Raw genomic sequence first — 12873 nt, 5'->3', positions numbered from 1 at the left:
TATATCCCGGAAAAAACTTCAAAAAAAGATAATCCAGAAGTCATTAAAAAAAAGGTAAAACAGTCTTTTTAAAAATTCATGGCTGCAGGAAGAATTTTGATAGGGTGCAGGAAGAAACACCCTTTTTGTGCATTGGTAAAATCAGCCTAAGTAAACTTGGGTTTAATATTTGCAGCCACTAATACTCCTTCGAAGAGTGACACAACCCTTACCTCCTCTTTTCCTAAATTTTGAAGATGTACCCAAAAAATGCTGTATAGGATTTACCCAGAAAAAATGTACATATTATAGAACTATTCATACATAAAGACATCAATAGCTCCGGAACAGACTCTGGGGACAGTTTGAGAAGGACAAATAATAAGGACCAATCTCCGAGGGATGCTCAAATCATGGTGGTAGTCCGCCACTTCTTCATATTCTTCTTACGTCGAGATCGAGGAAACAAGAGTTGCCAAATCTGTTTTGCAGCAGCGTTTATTGTGGCAGCCTACAAATTGAAGAAGAAAAATCCATTAATTAATTCAAAAACATGCCAGGCTGAAGATTTCTTCTTTAAGCAAGTTTATATCAGTTACAAATGCTTATTATACAAGCCAAGTCCATTGAGTAAAATGGCCTATGTTGTAGGCTCTTGCTAACCATTAGATTAAAACGCCTTAAATGAAGGGTTGTGGACCGTAAAGGCTTCTTTCACACGAGGTCAATCACAAACACTTAACAGTGTTCCCTACTCTCTGATCACAAATGTTCACCACCTTACACCAGCCAAAGGTTTGTTTACCTTACTTTGTTAATTAAGAAGCCCACTTCCCAAATTCTACCAAAAAATACATTTCTGGAGAATCCAGTTCAAATCTTCTTCCCATGTGCCACGCAAACATGTTATATGTGCGTGACACACTGGTTGACTTAGAACCTCAGACTTGTACGTTTATTTCAAATATTATTGATAATTCAGGAGCCTCAGAAAGACAAAAAATATTATAAAAACAAATTCATCAAATAATACTGCTCAAGTTATATAGTATAAAATAATGCCAATAAAATGTTTTATGGGGTATCATATAAATATGGTTTTCCTGGTTCCATTGGACTTATTTTAACATTATCATGTAAATGTCCCGTATCAAACACTGGATAGCATAAGAATCATAAGCTTACACAATCAACCCTCAGATTATCTTATCCATAAGAGGTTGATAGCAACTAGATTGTTTTAATAACTAATACACATGTTCTGACCAGGATGTTCAGGCGAGGGTCCATGACAGAATCAATCTGGAATAATGTACATTCTGTTGAAACCCACAATCCTTACCTGGATTTTGAATGGAAAGCGATGAGTTTTTACTTCTGCACCTGAAAAGACTCTAACATCCACGCCAAGGCTGTCAACCCCAACCAGGTAAGCTCCCTGAAGTCAAGTAATAATATCAGTGAAATAAACAGTCGGCTTAAACCAACTGTTAACAGTAGACACAAAATCAAAGAATAATCAGATAATGAAACAAATAATAGTTTTTTCCTACGACAGCGTATTTTCTTGGCATCATGGAGGGAAGGAAGTAAGATAGACAAGAAAAGGAGAGATGTAAAGAATCAACAATTTCCTTGTTTCGTATCATCCAATGGAAAATAAGGGAGGCTTTCCTTCATTTATTTGATGTCATAAACGAAAAGAATGGAGATGTAAATAAATGTCAAATTATTTTATAACCTTTTATCCAGTTAAATTGATTAATTTGAAAGATCTGGATAGTGGATAAAGTGGGGAAAAAATTGGATTACCTCAGCTTCAAGACCTTTCTTCTTGCAAAGTGCTTTAAGATCATCATCACAGAATCTGTTGAAGCGTTCCAGAATTTCCGAAGAAGAGTGTGCAAGAATATCAGGTTCAGCGTCTTGAAACTCTAGCACACTAATTTCAGACTGCAATTTTTGTGGACATGTGGAACATTCATAATTTGTAATTTAGAATATAAATCTCAACAAACTTAATGATCCTTCAAAGTACAGAAAAATATTGGGTATTTAGTAACGCACCCCCATTTGCTTTCTAGGGGTATTTTAGCAGGCTTCACCTTTAGGTGTATTTTTCAAAAAATAAAGTCATAAGTTATGAACGCACTCTTTCTAAATAACAAGCAGGTGTTTTTATATAGATAGATAGATAAAGAAAGAAAGAAAGAAAGAACCGGTTTTGAGACACATGCCTGATATCCATACATGGAGTGGAGCTTGATTTTCAGGATCTCCAACCGATATAGTGTCAAATTAGTGTTTCCTTGGTCATCAATACTATTTGAGTAAGAATCTTCGCCATACAATGATTGAAAAGGAACGAAGTTAAAAAACAAATTACCAATGAATCTACAGTTTATTTTGTCAAAAACTAAGATTTCGTGTCACTGATAAAGAAGAGCCTTTGCCTCTGCAGGTTACATAAATGCAATATGCTTAGAGAACTGCAATGACAAACTTCAAGCTTTGTTGTTATATTGAAATACTAGATAGACATTCCAAGACAAGAACCAACAAGCAATAGTAGTAGTGAACCCAAACAGCTAACACCAAATTTGAGTTTTCAAAAAAGTAGCACACCTTTAGTCAACTAAACAAGATCCTTCTACAATACAAAATTGTAAGGAAGTTCACAGCCCTTTAACACGCTTCTTCATAAATGTGCCATGACAAGAATGTATTACATAAAATGCACAATAAGTTAGCCAACAAATTAATAAACTAATTGCTCTACACATAAATAAAAACATGAAAGTGACATAAAAGTTAAAACTGGATTGGTGTAAATGTGTATCCTTAACTCTAACTTCCAACACCTTTACATCCCCCTTTCAATAAAAATCTATGCTCTACAAAATTTAATTTTAGGAATTTCTATAGTTATCCATTAGGTGGTGCTCTTCGAAAAACTCAATGTTTTTATGCTAAACGAGTTAAGATGAAATCTGCATATCATAGATATCAATCTTGAAGTTAACTATACCTCTCGAGCCAGAGATGTATACAGCACCATCTTCAGTGTGATACGTCCATCTTAGATAAGACCTTTCTTCATCGTAAATGGGTCTAAGGAACCCTATAATAGAAACACCATTTGAAGGATGGTTCATTCTTTTAATATATTCCACGTTGTTGACAGCCTAGAAGAAAAATCATAAAGGATCAATGTTATTTCTTCCAGAACCTATGAATCTGTTAAATCATTCTCATGTTGAAACTTGAGATATTAGCTATCTATCAGTTCTTGTTGTGTTCTTTTTCAGGGGATGGAGGACCTTTGTTAAACACTTTGAGAAATAGATTGGATGAACAGAGTTTGTAGCGTCCGGACGTCCCCAATTCACTGAAATGTTAAAGTCCTCCATTTCTGAGACCTGTTTGCAGAAGAATATACTTGAGATTTAAATTTCTCACATGCATAAAAAGAAACTATTGGTAACTAAAACAACTTTCGAAATTCCATAATTTAAACATCTGAAAATGCAAACCTCAACATCATCATCTTGATCAACAAATGTGAATAATTCATCACCCTTGCCATTATTGAAAATGTCATACTCGCTAGCAGTCCTTCTATTATTATCATATATTGGGATGTCCATTCCAATGAAAACATTCTGAAGAAACACAGACCCTGAATATCAATTTAACAACTTCTATGTTAAAGATAAGGATGGAACACAAGAAGACCATGCCAAAAACTACTTCACTTTACCGTCCAAACAACAAATATAGCTCTTCAAGCTGTTGCACAAAAACAGAGTTGAATCACTTAAAAAAAATAATACTTTTAGGATGACTACATAATCTCATGATCTGAATTAATAACTTCATATGATTTAAAATAAGTATATCATCTATGAAAGTGGCTTTTTATTTTGAGGGAAAACATGAAATAACAAGGAGTCCCAAATACATCAGTCAAAAGAAAAAAAGAAAAAAAAAAGAAACATGAGAGAAGTAGGTGAAGAGATTGGAAACCTGGACCTTATAACTAGAAATACTATACACAGGTTTGACATGGTTCCCTAACACATATCTGCAACTTTCATCTACTTCAAATTTAAAAAGAGAAAATATATTTTTCTTAAAATAATTTGCATTAGGTGGGGAGACAAAAGAAGTAAAAGGAAAAAAGGTGGCAAATAATCCTTCCTTAGAGAAGAAAAGAAAAAGGGAAATCTCAACAGCTAAGCATAGTTGATCAACTATTTGCAGGACTAACAATGAAATCCCTTTGTAAACAACTACTAAATTCCTACCACAGGATTGTTAGCTCCACGATCTGCCAAAAGGTTTGCATCATCAAAGATTTCAAAATATATATCTACAGAAAAAAAAAACAAATAAAAAGCAATAAGTTAAAATTCTCAATGTTTAATACTAAATTAGAATTCGATAAGGTAATAGATGATTCTCACATCATAAACAAAATATATACATAACAGAAAGAAAACAAACCTCCAAAATCATCAATATGATATTCAAACTCAGCCCATGAAATCTGCTCATGTGGTTCACAGTGTACCATTGCAGGAAATGCTAGCAAGGCGCTTTTATTAGCCTAATGGCAACAAACAGGGCATGATGATAAAAGGATATGGATACTACCAAAATACGTTAAGCAAAATAGAAAAATCATATTATGTGTGCTAAGCCCCCAGCTCTAGATATTGCAAATTAACTCCTTTCACATGCACAAATGCATTTAGGAACAAACCTCTACAGCTGTTTTTGCCATTTCAGGAGGAGAGAGTCTTGCTGGCTTTGTATCATTGGAACCTTTCAGTTGTTCAAGAGGATGATAACCTTGTTCATCCATGTGATCAGAAGAATCGGGTATAGAATCTGAATAATCTGCAGCAACATTAACCTTTGAAAGGCACTGATCATGCCCTGTGGATAGCCAAAGCAGGTGTGGCAATCCAAAAAATGAACTTTTGTACCTAAAGATAACCAAAACTATTTCAGAAAACAAAGCATTTTAGATCTTGCAAGAAGAATAATGAATAGAAATGAATAAGGTTGAATAGAAATGAATAAGGTTGAATAGAAACTTCAAGTGTGAATTTGAATCTTACATTGAATAGAATGAGAAAGTTGAGCAAAATATAAGGAAAAAGACCAATAAACTTATTGTTTTAAGGTTTTGAGTTGAAAGTGGTGTTATAGTCTCTAATATAAGTTTGCTTATAACTCATTGGTGTCAAATCTTCCTTGTGTATCCCCCTTGAAAGAACCCAACAATGGTATCAAAGCCAATATGGATCATAAAAAAAGAAAGAAAGAAAAGAAGTCAATCATAGTAGTTGAGTGTCATACTGATATGGAATATGGATGCAAATAAATCTAAAATATCTTTCCCTAATTTCCTTGTCTCTAATTAGAGACAAATTGAATAATTCCACATGTAGTAGTATTACAATTCTATAAGCAAGAGAAAGGTGAATCCACTTTCAAACAGACACTCTATTTTCTGAATAAGGGTAAATAATCATCAATCATGCAATGTATAAGCACCTTGTGCTGGCAAGGTCATGCCATCTTCGGCCATCAATAGGAAGTTTGATTGAATTGCTTGTTATTCCATATGACGCAGTGTAACATATCCCTTCTACAAGACACAGTGTTGAACAAAGATGAAAACAGTATCCAGAAGAAAGAGCAGTTGAAATAACATAAATCCTCAAGTCAAAGACGTCAACGGGTGTACTGTGGGCAAGTATCTCAAAACACATAGAAGAAACGAAAATATCAAAATGTGCAAAAAAAATTAACAATCAAGAAGTTCTACCGCTTGAGACAAAAAATTCCGTCTCCGTAAAAATTCTGCACTCACTCACTCTCAATCAAATTCCTAGCATGTGTAATGTAGGTAAGTAAGTAGTATCTCAAATCACATAAAACAAAAGAAAATCTCAAAATGTATAAACTAACAAAAATCATATAAGTTCGATCACTCCATAACAAAAGTATAGTCTCGATCGAAATTTTGCGCTCATTCTCGTTATCAAATTCCTAAAATCTGCATTTAGCCCCAAAACTTGTAGACTTCTTCACAATCTGAAGACCGTAAGATCATTTAATTGATTTATTTTGCTCCGGCGAACTCCACAGTTCTATTATTGTAAAAGCAAATGAAGCATTCTCCTACTTAAAAACTCGATTGAGCCTAATAACTTGAGAACATTTTCATCTAACTAGAGTTAAACATGCATGCATGAGCACGAGGATCAATCATTTTACTGTGAAACGAATTAACGGATTGTCTATTTGAAGGAGTAATAGTAATTCGGAAATTGAATAGCGTAGAAAGAAGAGTTCGAAATACTTACCAGAAGGTGAGGAAAGTGAGGAAGAAGCAGGAGGTCGAATAGCCATGGAAGACAACGACGATTTGAGAAGAGAGGGAAACTCGCTTTTTATGTGACAGTGAAAGCGCTAACTAACAAACATGACGATGGTGTGTGATTCTGTTCTGCAGTGAAACTCAAAGGCAGGCTTTTACTTCTGCTTCTCCAGTGAACACTAACCTCACTCCAACTTCTTCGATCCTCTACTGCCGCTGCAGCTCCATCTTCCTTGAAGATAAAATCTGGACCACTCGTCATTTTGCTTAATCTCTGTATGATGGATGATCAACGGTTGTGATTTAACTGAATATAAAACTGGCTACAGCGGATTTACTTTCCCTACTTTTACCTCGTAAGCCACATTTCCATCAACTTTTTCCCTTTTGTTTCCCTAGCCGCCATGGTTATTAGTTTTATTTTCAATTACTTTTGCACATATTAAAAAATAAAATAATTTTAATATTCATATATTTCGTGATAATTTGTTTTGTCAATTAATTTTTACTGTGAAAGATTTGTATGCACGGAGTTAATTAAAGTGGGCTTGGCTCCAAAATCATAAATTTGTCTTGTTTCTAAATTTATGTATGATGCATGCTGAGTTCTTATCTCCAAAGAATATTCGATTCTAAAATTATTCCGTATGAATGATACAGAAATGATTGAAGATAGAATTTGGTTGTCCAAGTATCGTGCTTCTATTTTAACTTTTCCAATACCTACTCTTGTTTTAAAAGAAAAAAAAAAGAGAAAAATAATCATCTTTAAGAACACAGGGATACTTATAAGGAAAGCATAAATTTTTTAAATGTATTCCCTTGGTTTTCTAATAGCTGAAATGTCTCTCTTTTATTGTAAATGAAGTATATGTTTTAAAAGAGTAATATCTAATTTTGAAATATAAATTTTATTTAGATTTATGTGTTTTTCCCTATAATGCATCAAATTTTATAATACTTTTTTTTTTACTTTCCCTAACACTCGTTATATGTTAAGGTTGAGTTAGGCTTAAAGTCCACTTCGTAATATGGTATCAGAGCTATTTCGAGCCTATTCTAACGAGTATTTGTTGGGTTTATCAAGTCACCCGCTATCAAACCGTTATCGGACCACCCATAACATATATCTCCACGCACGAGTTGGTAGCCTCGGCATGGGGAGTGTGTTGGAGATCCCACGTCGACTAGAGATAAGGACATTTCATTGTATATAAATGGACGCAAACCTCACCTCATTGAGCTGATTTTATGGGGTTGAGTTAGGCTTAAAACCCATTTCTTAACAAAAAAATTAGAGCATGTTTGTTTAAACCCAAAATAAATTCATTTAATCGGCACATGTTTTAATATGATTTTTATCATTGAAATTAACTTAGACATACATCTCAATTACATTTAATAATTTAAAATTATTTGTCAAAATCAATTCTACTAAATTTTAAACAAACAAGCCTTCTTTTTTTGCATTTGGCCTTTCACTAAGATAAATCAACAAAAGAAGCCAATGGTTTGGTCCTCTCAGTGCTTGAAAGGTGGAAATATTCCCATTATCTCAGGAGTAATTGGCACATGATCCTTGATGGTTGCTGCTAAGCTCAGAACATGGCCAAGGGCTAACCTGATGAGCAAATCCAGACACATCAGAACACTTCCAAGGAGGAGTTCTAGGTCCTGTCACTCCACCAAGGTTGATATCATAAAGGCAAATATCAGAGAAAGGTGAATTTTTCACCCCTTGTATCAAGCCAGCCTGCAAAACCTTCACACCCCAAACATTCTTCATCGTGACACCCTTCACAATGGGGAGAGCATTCGGATCAAATTTGTCATCAGGGTGGTCCCCAACATCACCTGAGATCCTTATTCCCTTCCGTGCATCCTCCATATACACATGAGACACTGTAATATTCTTTATAAATCCACCCCTGCCACTGTTGGTCTTAATGTGGATACCAATTCCCATTTTGTAAAGGTTGATGTGTTCAGCAAGTACATTCTCCACCCCACCAGAGGTTTCACTGCCAATAGCAATTCCAGCAAATGGAGATGATCCACTTACTCGCCTGATGGTAATGTTAGAGCTAGGAAGGCCATAAGCAATCCCATATTCATCCCATCCACTCTTCACAGCCACAAGATCATCTCCAGTAGATATGTATGAATCCTCTATGCACACATTTGAACTTGAATCTGCATCAATGGATTACTTGTATGAATGGATATATGCAAGGGTTTTTTTTACTAGTCCTACCAACCTAATGGTTCCATAATATTACAACCACCACAGATAATCCCTGGATTTTGCCATTAACTACTGCATTGTAGTGTTGGTTAACTTGGATGAAAACAAACATGAATACAAAACTTGAGAGGATACTTGTCAAATCTCAAGCCACTGACTACATCTGAGTGCATCTTGTCACCAGTATCATAATTGTTTTATAAGAACAGAATTCCAAAAACCAGTTAGTAACCTAGCATAGTATGTGCAGGCTATTTGTTGTATTACTTTCACTATGTACACAAGTTGTACTCTGTAGCACTTATTCTTTCCTAATCTCTATTTAGAAAGCAATCACTACATACCTGGATCAATGCCATCAGTATTTGGAGAATCACGTGGGGCCAAAATGGTGACAAATCTAACAACAACATTGCTGCAAAGAAGTCAAACAACTAGGAATCAGATTTAATGATAAGAGCTGGTTAGTTTCTAGAGACAAAAGTAACAAGCTTATAAAGAATTCATACAAATATGACTATTAATATTTTTCCCCAAACATCATGGTATGCTGGTACCATATAATAAATTAAAGAAGTGACATGAAGAATGCTATCTGACCAATCCTTAAATTCTCATGAGTGATGACCTCTATCAACCTATACCTGCTGTAAACCGGGTGTATGTTCCAGAAAGGAGAATTCTTGAAGACTACATTTGAAATAATAATATCTCTAGAATTCACAAATTCAACAAGGTTTGGTCTAGTAAACTGAAGAGATCCCTGCCTCCACTTATTCCACCAAGCATCTCCTTGCCCATCAATTGTGCCATTTTCACCTGTGAAAAAACATGAATGTGTGAGAGATGGAGGGTGTAGTTTGGGCACTAAACCCTCCAGTCTTGATAAAAAAAACTCTCCCAGCACTCAATTATGGGTATGCATTATAAAGTTGATATTGGACAGAAAATATAATTTTAAAATATTAATATATATTAAATTTGAATTTATCTATTTTTAAATTGTTTTATTTTTTAAATATTTGATTTAGATAAGAACAATTCAAATTTATTAATTTTTTTTCATATGAATAAGTAATTCAATTACTATTGAATGCAAAAAAAAAGTTTATTTAAATATCAAACAATTATTAATAATTAGAAAATATTAAGGTTGATGATTTTTTAGTTAATTTTTGTTGATATTATTTCTAGATCAAAGTTCATAAAAAAAATTCAACTATTATTGACACAATGTTTTTTCAATTAACTCTTACGGATATTGTTTTAAGTTAATGTAGTTCACAATTATTTATGTTGAATTTTGGAATGTTTGATTTATGTCTTATGTCGGCTAAAAATGATATCGACAAAAATAAAATAAAATCCTAGTCAATGTTTAGTAAAATTTAAGTCCCAACAATTTAATGACAAATAATATTGCTATGAATGATAAAAAGAAATAATCACCACACACTAACAAAAATAATATACCAAGATATAAATCAATAAAAAATATTTAGTTCACATCAGCAAAAAGAAAAGTAGGCTCTAAAAATTAGTGGAAAAAACTCTAACTAAATAGTAGTCTATATAAATTGTAAATAAAAAAATAACTCATATCATCATTGATAAAAAGATCCTATAGTTTGAAAAATAGTTCTCCTAAATGTAATGATCATAGTCAAATCAACGACCTTTAAGATAAAATTAAAGAGGACATACATTAATTTAAGAATATAAATAATTTTAAATTCTTACCTTTTATAGTTAAAAGTTAAAATTCTACAATTTTAAATAATCTAATTACTTTCATAAAATTCTAAAATTTTAATTTCTTACCCAGAGAACATGTTTTATTATAAATATATTTTAAATTTTCTATAAAAAAAAATTATTCTGAAAATTCTCTATCCAAATACACATTAACATGATGGTTTTTAGAGAGGTCAAGTATACTTTAAAACTAAAATGGTTAAGTGGAGTAAAATATTTACATAGATAATTAGTTTCCATGGATGGGTATTAATTAATGCAAGTGGAATCTATAAGCTCTCTCATAAAGACTTTAGTACAAAAGTGGATTCTATAAGCTATCTCACAGAAGACTTTAGTATTGAGTAGCTAGTTTTTTTTTCCATCTTTAACCAATATAATTATAATTTTTATAATGATTACTTTAAAATTACATATATAATTATTTCTTATTAATTTAAAAAGCGAAAGAAAATTTTCATAATCGAAGAATAATTATATTCTATAAGTACTATTTAGATTTTATCTACTGGTCTGGTACATATGCATCCTAAAAAACAGTTAATATTAGATACCCACCAGTGATTACCACATCTTGAACTCCATCTCCATGTCCGAAACTCATATACCTTCCTCCAGGCAGCTCCCTTCCTCTTCCATAAGAAGGCAAGGGTGCAATCAAAGGCCAATTTGATGAATCCTAAGGAATCAAGCAAATGAAAGGCATTATTAGAAATTGAGTCCTAGTTCATCTGATCAACTTTTGATCTATTTGTTTTTTTCTCTTAAAGACCATAGTGTGTAAGAAAAGGAAGGAATGATGAAAGATGTTTATTATAATTTTGTATGTAGCTAGATCAGGGTGCTTTCAAAACAGATGAAATTAGCATAGACAGATAGATACACTAATCACCATCTCAGATTCATGTTTAATTAAAACAGAGGAATAACACTAGCATGTGGCAGCAGCAGCAGCAGAATAAGTGTCTACCCCACCACCACTTGATTAGGAAAGAAGAGAGAGTAATTGTCTGTAATCCAAGCTGCTAAAGCTACAATCTGATGCACAAAGTGACATATGCATTGATGAAGACGACACCAACGTGGGACCCACCATTGATCATGGAGATGGTATGTTTCCCACCATCCATTTCGATCATCTACAGTCCATACTCATACCACCAACCATACAGATAAACAACAACATTTGTGGACTGAATCCATCATAACCCTATTCATTAGTAACGTCTTTTTTCTAAGCACGTGAAATGTTTTTAAATTGTCACATCGAATGTACAATTTCACGTTCCTCCTCGAGTAGTCGGTGGATTGTATCGCCCAAAAACAGTAGTGTTTATGCAAAATTTAAAATGTCTAAATTAACAGAAAACCAACAATTCATGTAAAATGTACATTGCAATCGACGAAAGTAAAACGGTGAACAACATGTTAATGAGAAAATTAATACTTAATAATTAAAATTAACACACGGAGAAAGAAATTAAAAATGATTTTGAAGTTGATTGTGTAGTGTAGTGTAGTGTACCTGTGTGGCCATGATAACGGCGCCGGCAGCGAGGAAGAGCGTCATGTGGCTGGTGAGGTTGAAGGGTTCTGTTAAGTAGACCCCGGGAGGGACGTAAAGGAGAGTGCCTCCTACACGTGGCAAGTGCTGAACCCTGTATATGGCCTCTCTGAAGGCCCTGGTGTTGAGGGTGCGGCCATCACCGACGCCGCCGAATTCAGTTATGGAGATGTTTTGGGTGCGGAACCCCAACGGCACTATGTTGGAACACGACACAGTTTCGGCCTCTCCCGAGACAAACCAACAACAACACAGACACAGCAGCGTGAAGCAGCGGAGGCGCATTTTTGGTGGATCAGATTGGGAGAAACGAAGAAGGAGCGATACGAAAAGGGCTCTCTCTGAAGTTAAGGGCAGTGGGTTCTGCTATGTGGTGGTTGGTGAAAGCATTAAAGTGGTAGTAATGTTTTGGTTCTGTTATGTCCTACACTGAGATGCAGAAGAGTTCAAAAAGACTCTAGGAGATGACACTAGTAGAGATTAATATATTATGAGTGAAAATTTGATGGATAAACTGGTTTTAGTTAGATTTAAAATTTATTTCGTAATATAATATGTTTTTAAAGTTAGTTTGTTAAATTAAAATATTTAGAAATTTTGTATTAGTTAGGATATATATATATTAGGGTGTAAACTCTAACTTCTGAATCAATTTTTTTATGTTGAGTTGTAAATAAGCACATCTATTAACATATGAGTCATAAGAGTATTTAGTTTGGAAAGAAATATCTCTTTTAAGAAAACATTATTCCTATTTGTTTTATTTGTATTTTTGAAGTTTCAAATTCATATTTTTATTGTGAGGTACCATTACTCCAACTTTTGCCAATAGATTCTAGAATAGAACAATATAACTACTTAGTGTATTGAGCTGCCGAAACATGACTTTTATTGGTTTAGTTTAGATTTTTTAAAAAGCTTTGACACTACGTTTGT

The 12873-nt window shown here is 33.6% G+C and overlaps 2 protein-coding genes across 6 annotated transcripts; both read right to left on the bottom strand.

Moving 5' to 3' along the window:
* Positions 1-239: 239 nt before the first annotated feature.
* LOC137824349 (Pentatricopeptide repeat (PPR) superfamily protein) lies at positions 240-6656 on the bottom strand. 5 transcript variants are annotated; one of them, XR_016514676.1, is made up of 13 exons: positions 6360-6608; positions 5545-5638; positions 4745-4970; positions 4486-4588; positions 4287-4351; positions 3740-3768; positions 3513-3641; positions 3300-3398; positions 3008-3164; positions 2217-2434; positions 1792-1932; positions 1322-1417; positions 240-490 (listed from the first exon to the last, which is right to left on the bottom strand). XR_016514676.1 is itself a non-coding variant. In XM_068629970.2 (12 exons), the coding sequence occupies exons 1-12, from the start codon at positions 6403-6405 to the stop codon at positions 386-388; spliced, it is 1362 nt and encodes a 453-aa protein (XP_068486071.1). In that variant the 5' UTR covers positions 6406-6656; the 3' UTR covers positions 240-385. The 5 variants fall into 5 exon arrangements, 2 of the variants coding, with proteins under 2 accessions (XP_068486071.1, XP_090149808.1); XR_016514675.1 differs by having other exon boundaries at positions 2217-2317; XR_016514674.1 differs by lacking the exon at positions 3740-3768.
* A 1042-nt stretch (positions 6657-7698) lies between these two features.
* Positions 7699-12419, bottom strand: LOC137825537 (putative polygalacturonase). The gene is made up of 5 exons (XM_068631226.2): positions 11899-12419; positions 10932-11052; positions 9263-9437; positions 8963-9033; positions 7699-8566 (listed from the first exon to the last, which is right to left on the bottom strand). Exons 1-5 carry the CDS (start codon positions 12220-12222, stop codon positions 7929-7931), a joined length of 1329 nt encoding a protein of 442 aa, XP_068487327.2. The 5' UTR covers positions 12223-12419; the 3' UTR covers positions 7699-7928.
* Positions 12420-12873: the final 454 nt, after the last annotated feature.

The sequence above is a fragment of the Phaseolus vulgaris genome, chromosome 8 (assembly GCF_051622355.1).
Source record: "Phaseolus vulgaris cultivar YP4 chromosome 8, ASM5162235v1, whole genome shotgun sequence".
Taxonomy (NCBI): Eukaryota; Viridiplantae; Streptophyta; class Magnoliopsida; order Fabales; family Fabaceae; genus Phaseolus; species Phaseolus vulgaris.
The sequence above is the reverse complement of the archived record's forward strand: the minus strand, read 5'-3'. Positions and strand labels throughout refer to the sequence as shown.

What these genes read in the sequence shown, in the direction of transcription:
- LOC137824349 (XM_068629970.2), bottom strand. Translation starts at nt 6,405, where the DNA reads ATGGCTATTCGACCTCCTGCTTCTTCCTCACTTTCCTCACCTTCTG. An exon ending in TGGCAAAAACAGCTGTAGAG is followed by an intron (nt 4,589 to 4,744) that starts GTTTGTTCCTAA and finishes TGTTGCCATTAG; the next exon opens with GCTAATAAAAGCGCCTTGCT. An exon ending in ACTCCATGTATGGATATCAG is followed by an intron (nt 1,933 to 2,216) that starts GCATGTGTCTCA and finishes CAAAAATTGCAG; the next exon opens with TCTGAAATTAGTGTGCTAGA.
- LOC137825537 (XM_068631226.2), bottom strand. Translation starts at nt 12,222, where the DNA reads ATGCGCCTCCGCTGCTTCACGCTGCTGTGTCTGTGTTGTTGTTGGTTT. An exon ending in CCGTTATCATGGCCACACAG is followed by an intron (nt 11,053 to 11,898) that starts GTACACTACACT and finishes TTGATTCCTTAG; the next exon opens with GATTCATCAAATTGGCCTTT. An exon ending in TACTGATGGCATTGATCCAG is followed by an intron (nt 8,567 to 8,962) that starts GTATGTAGTGAT and finishes CCATTGATGCAG; the next exon opens with ATTCAAGTTCAAATGTGTGC.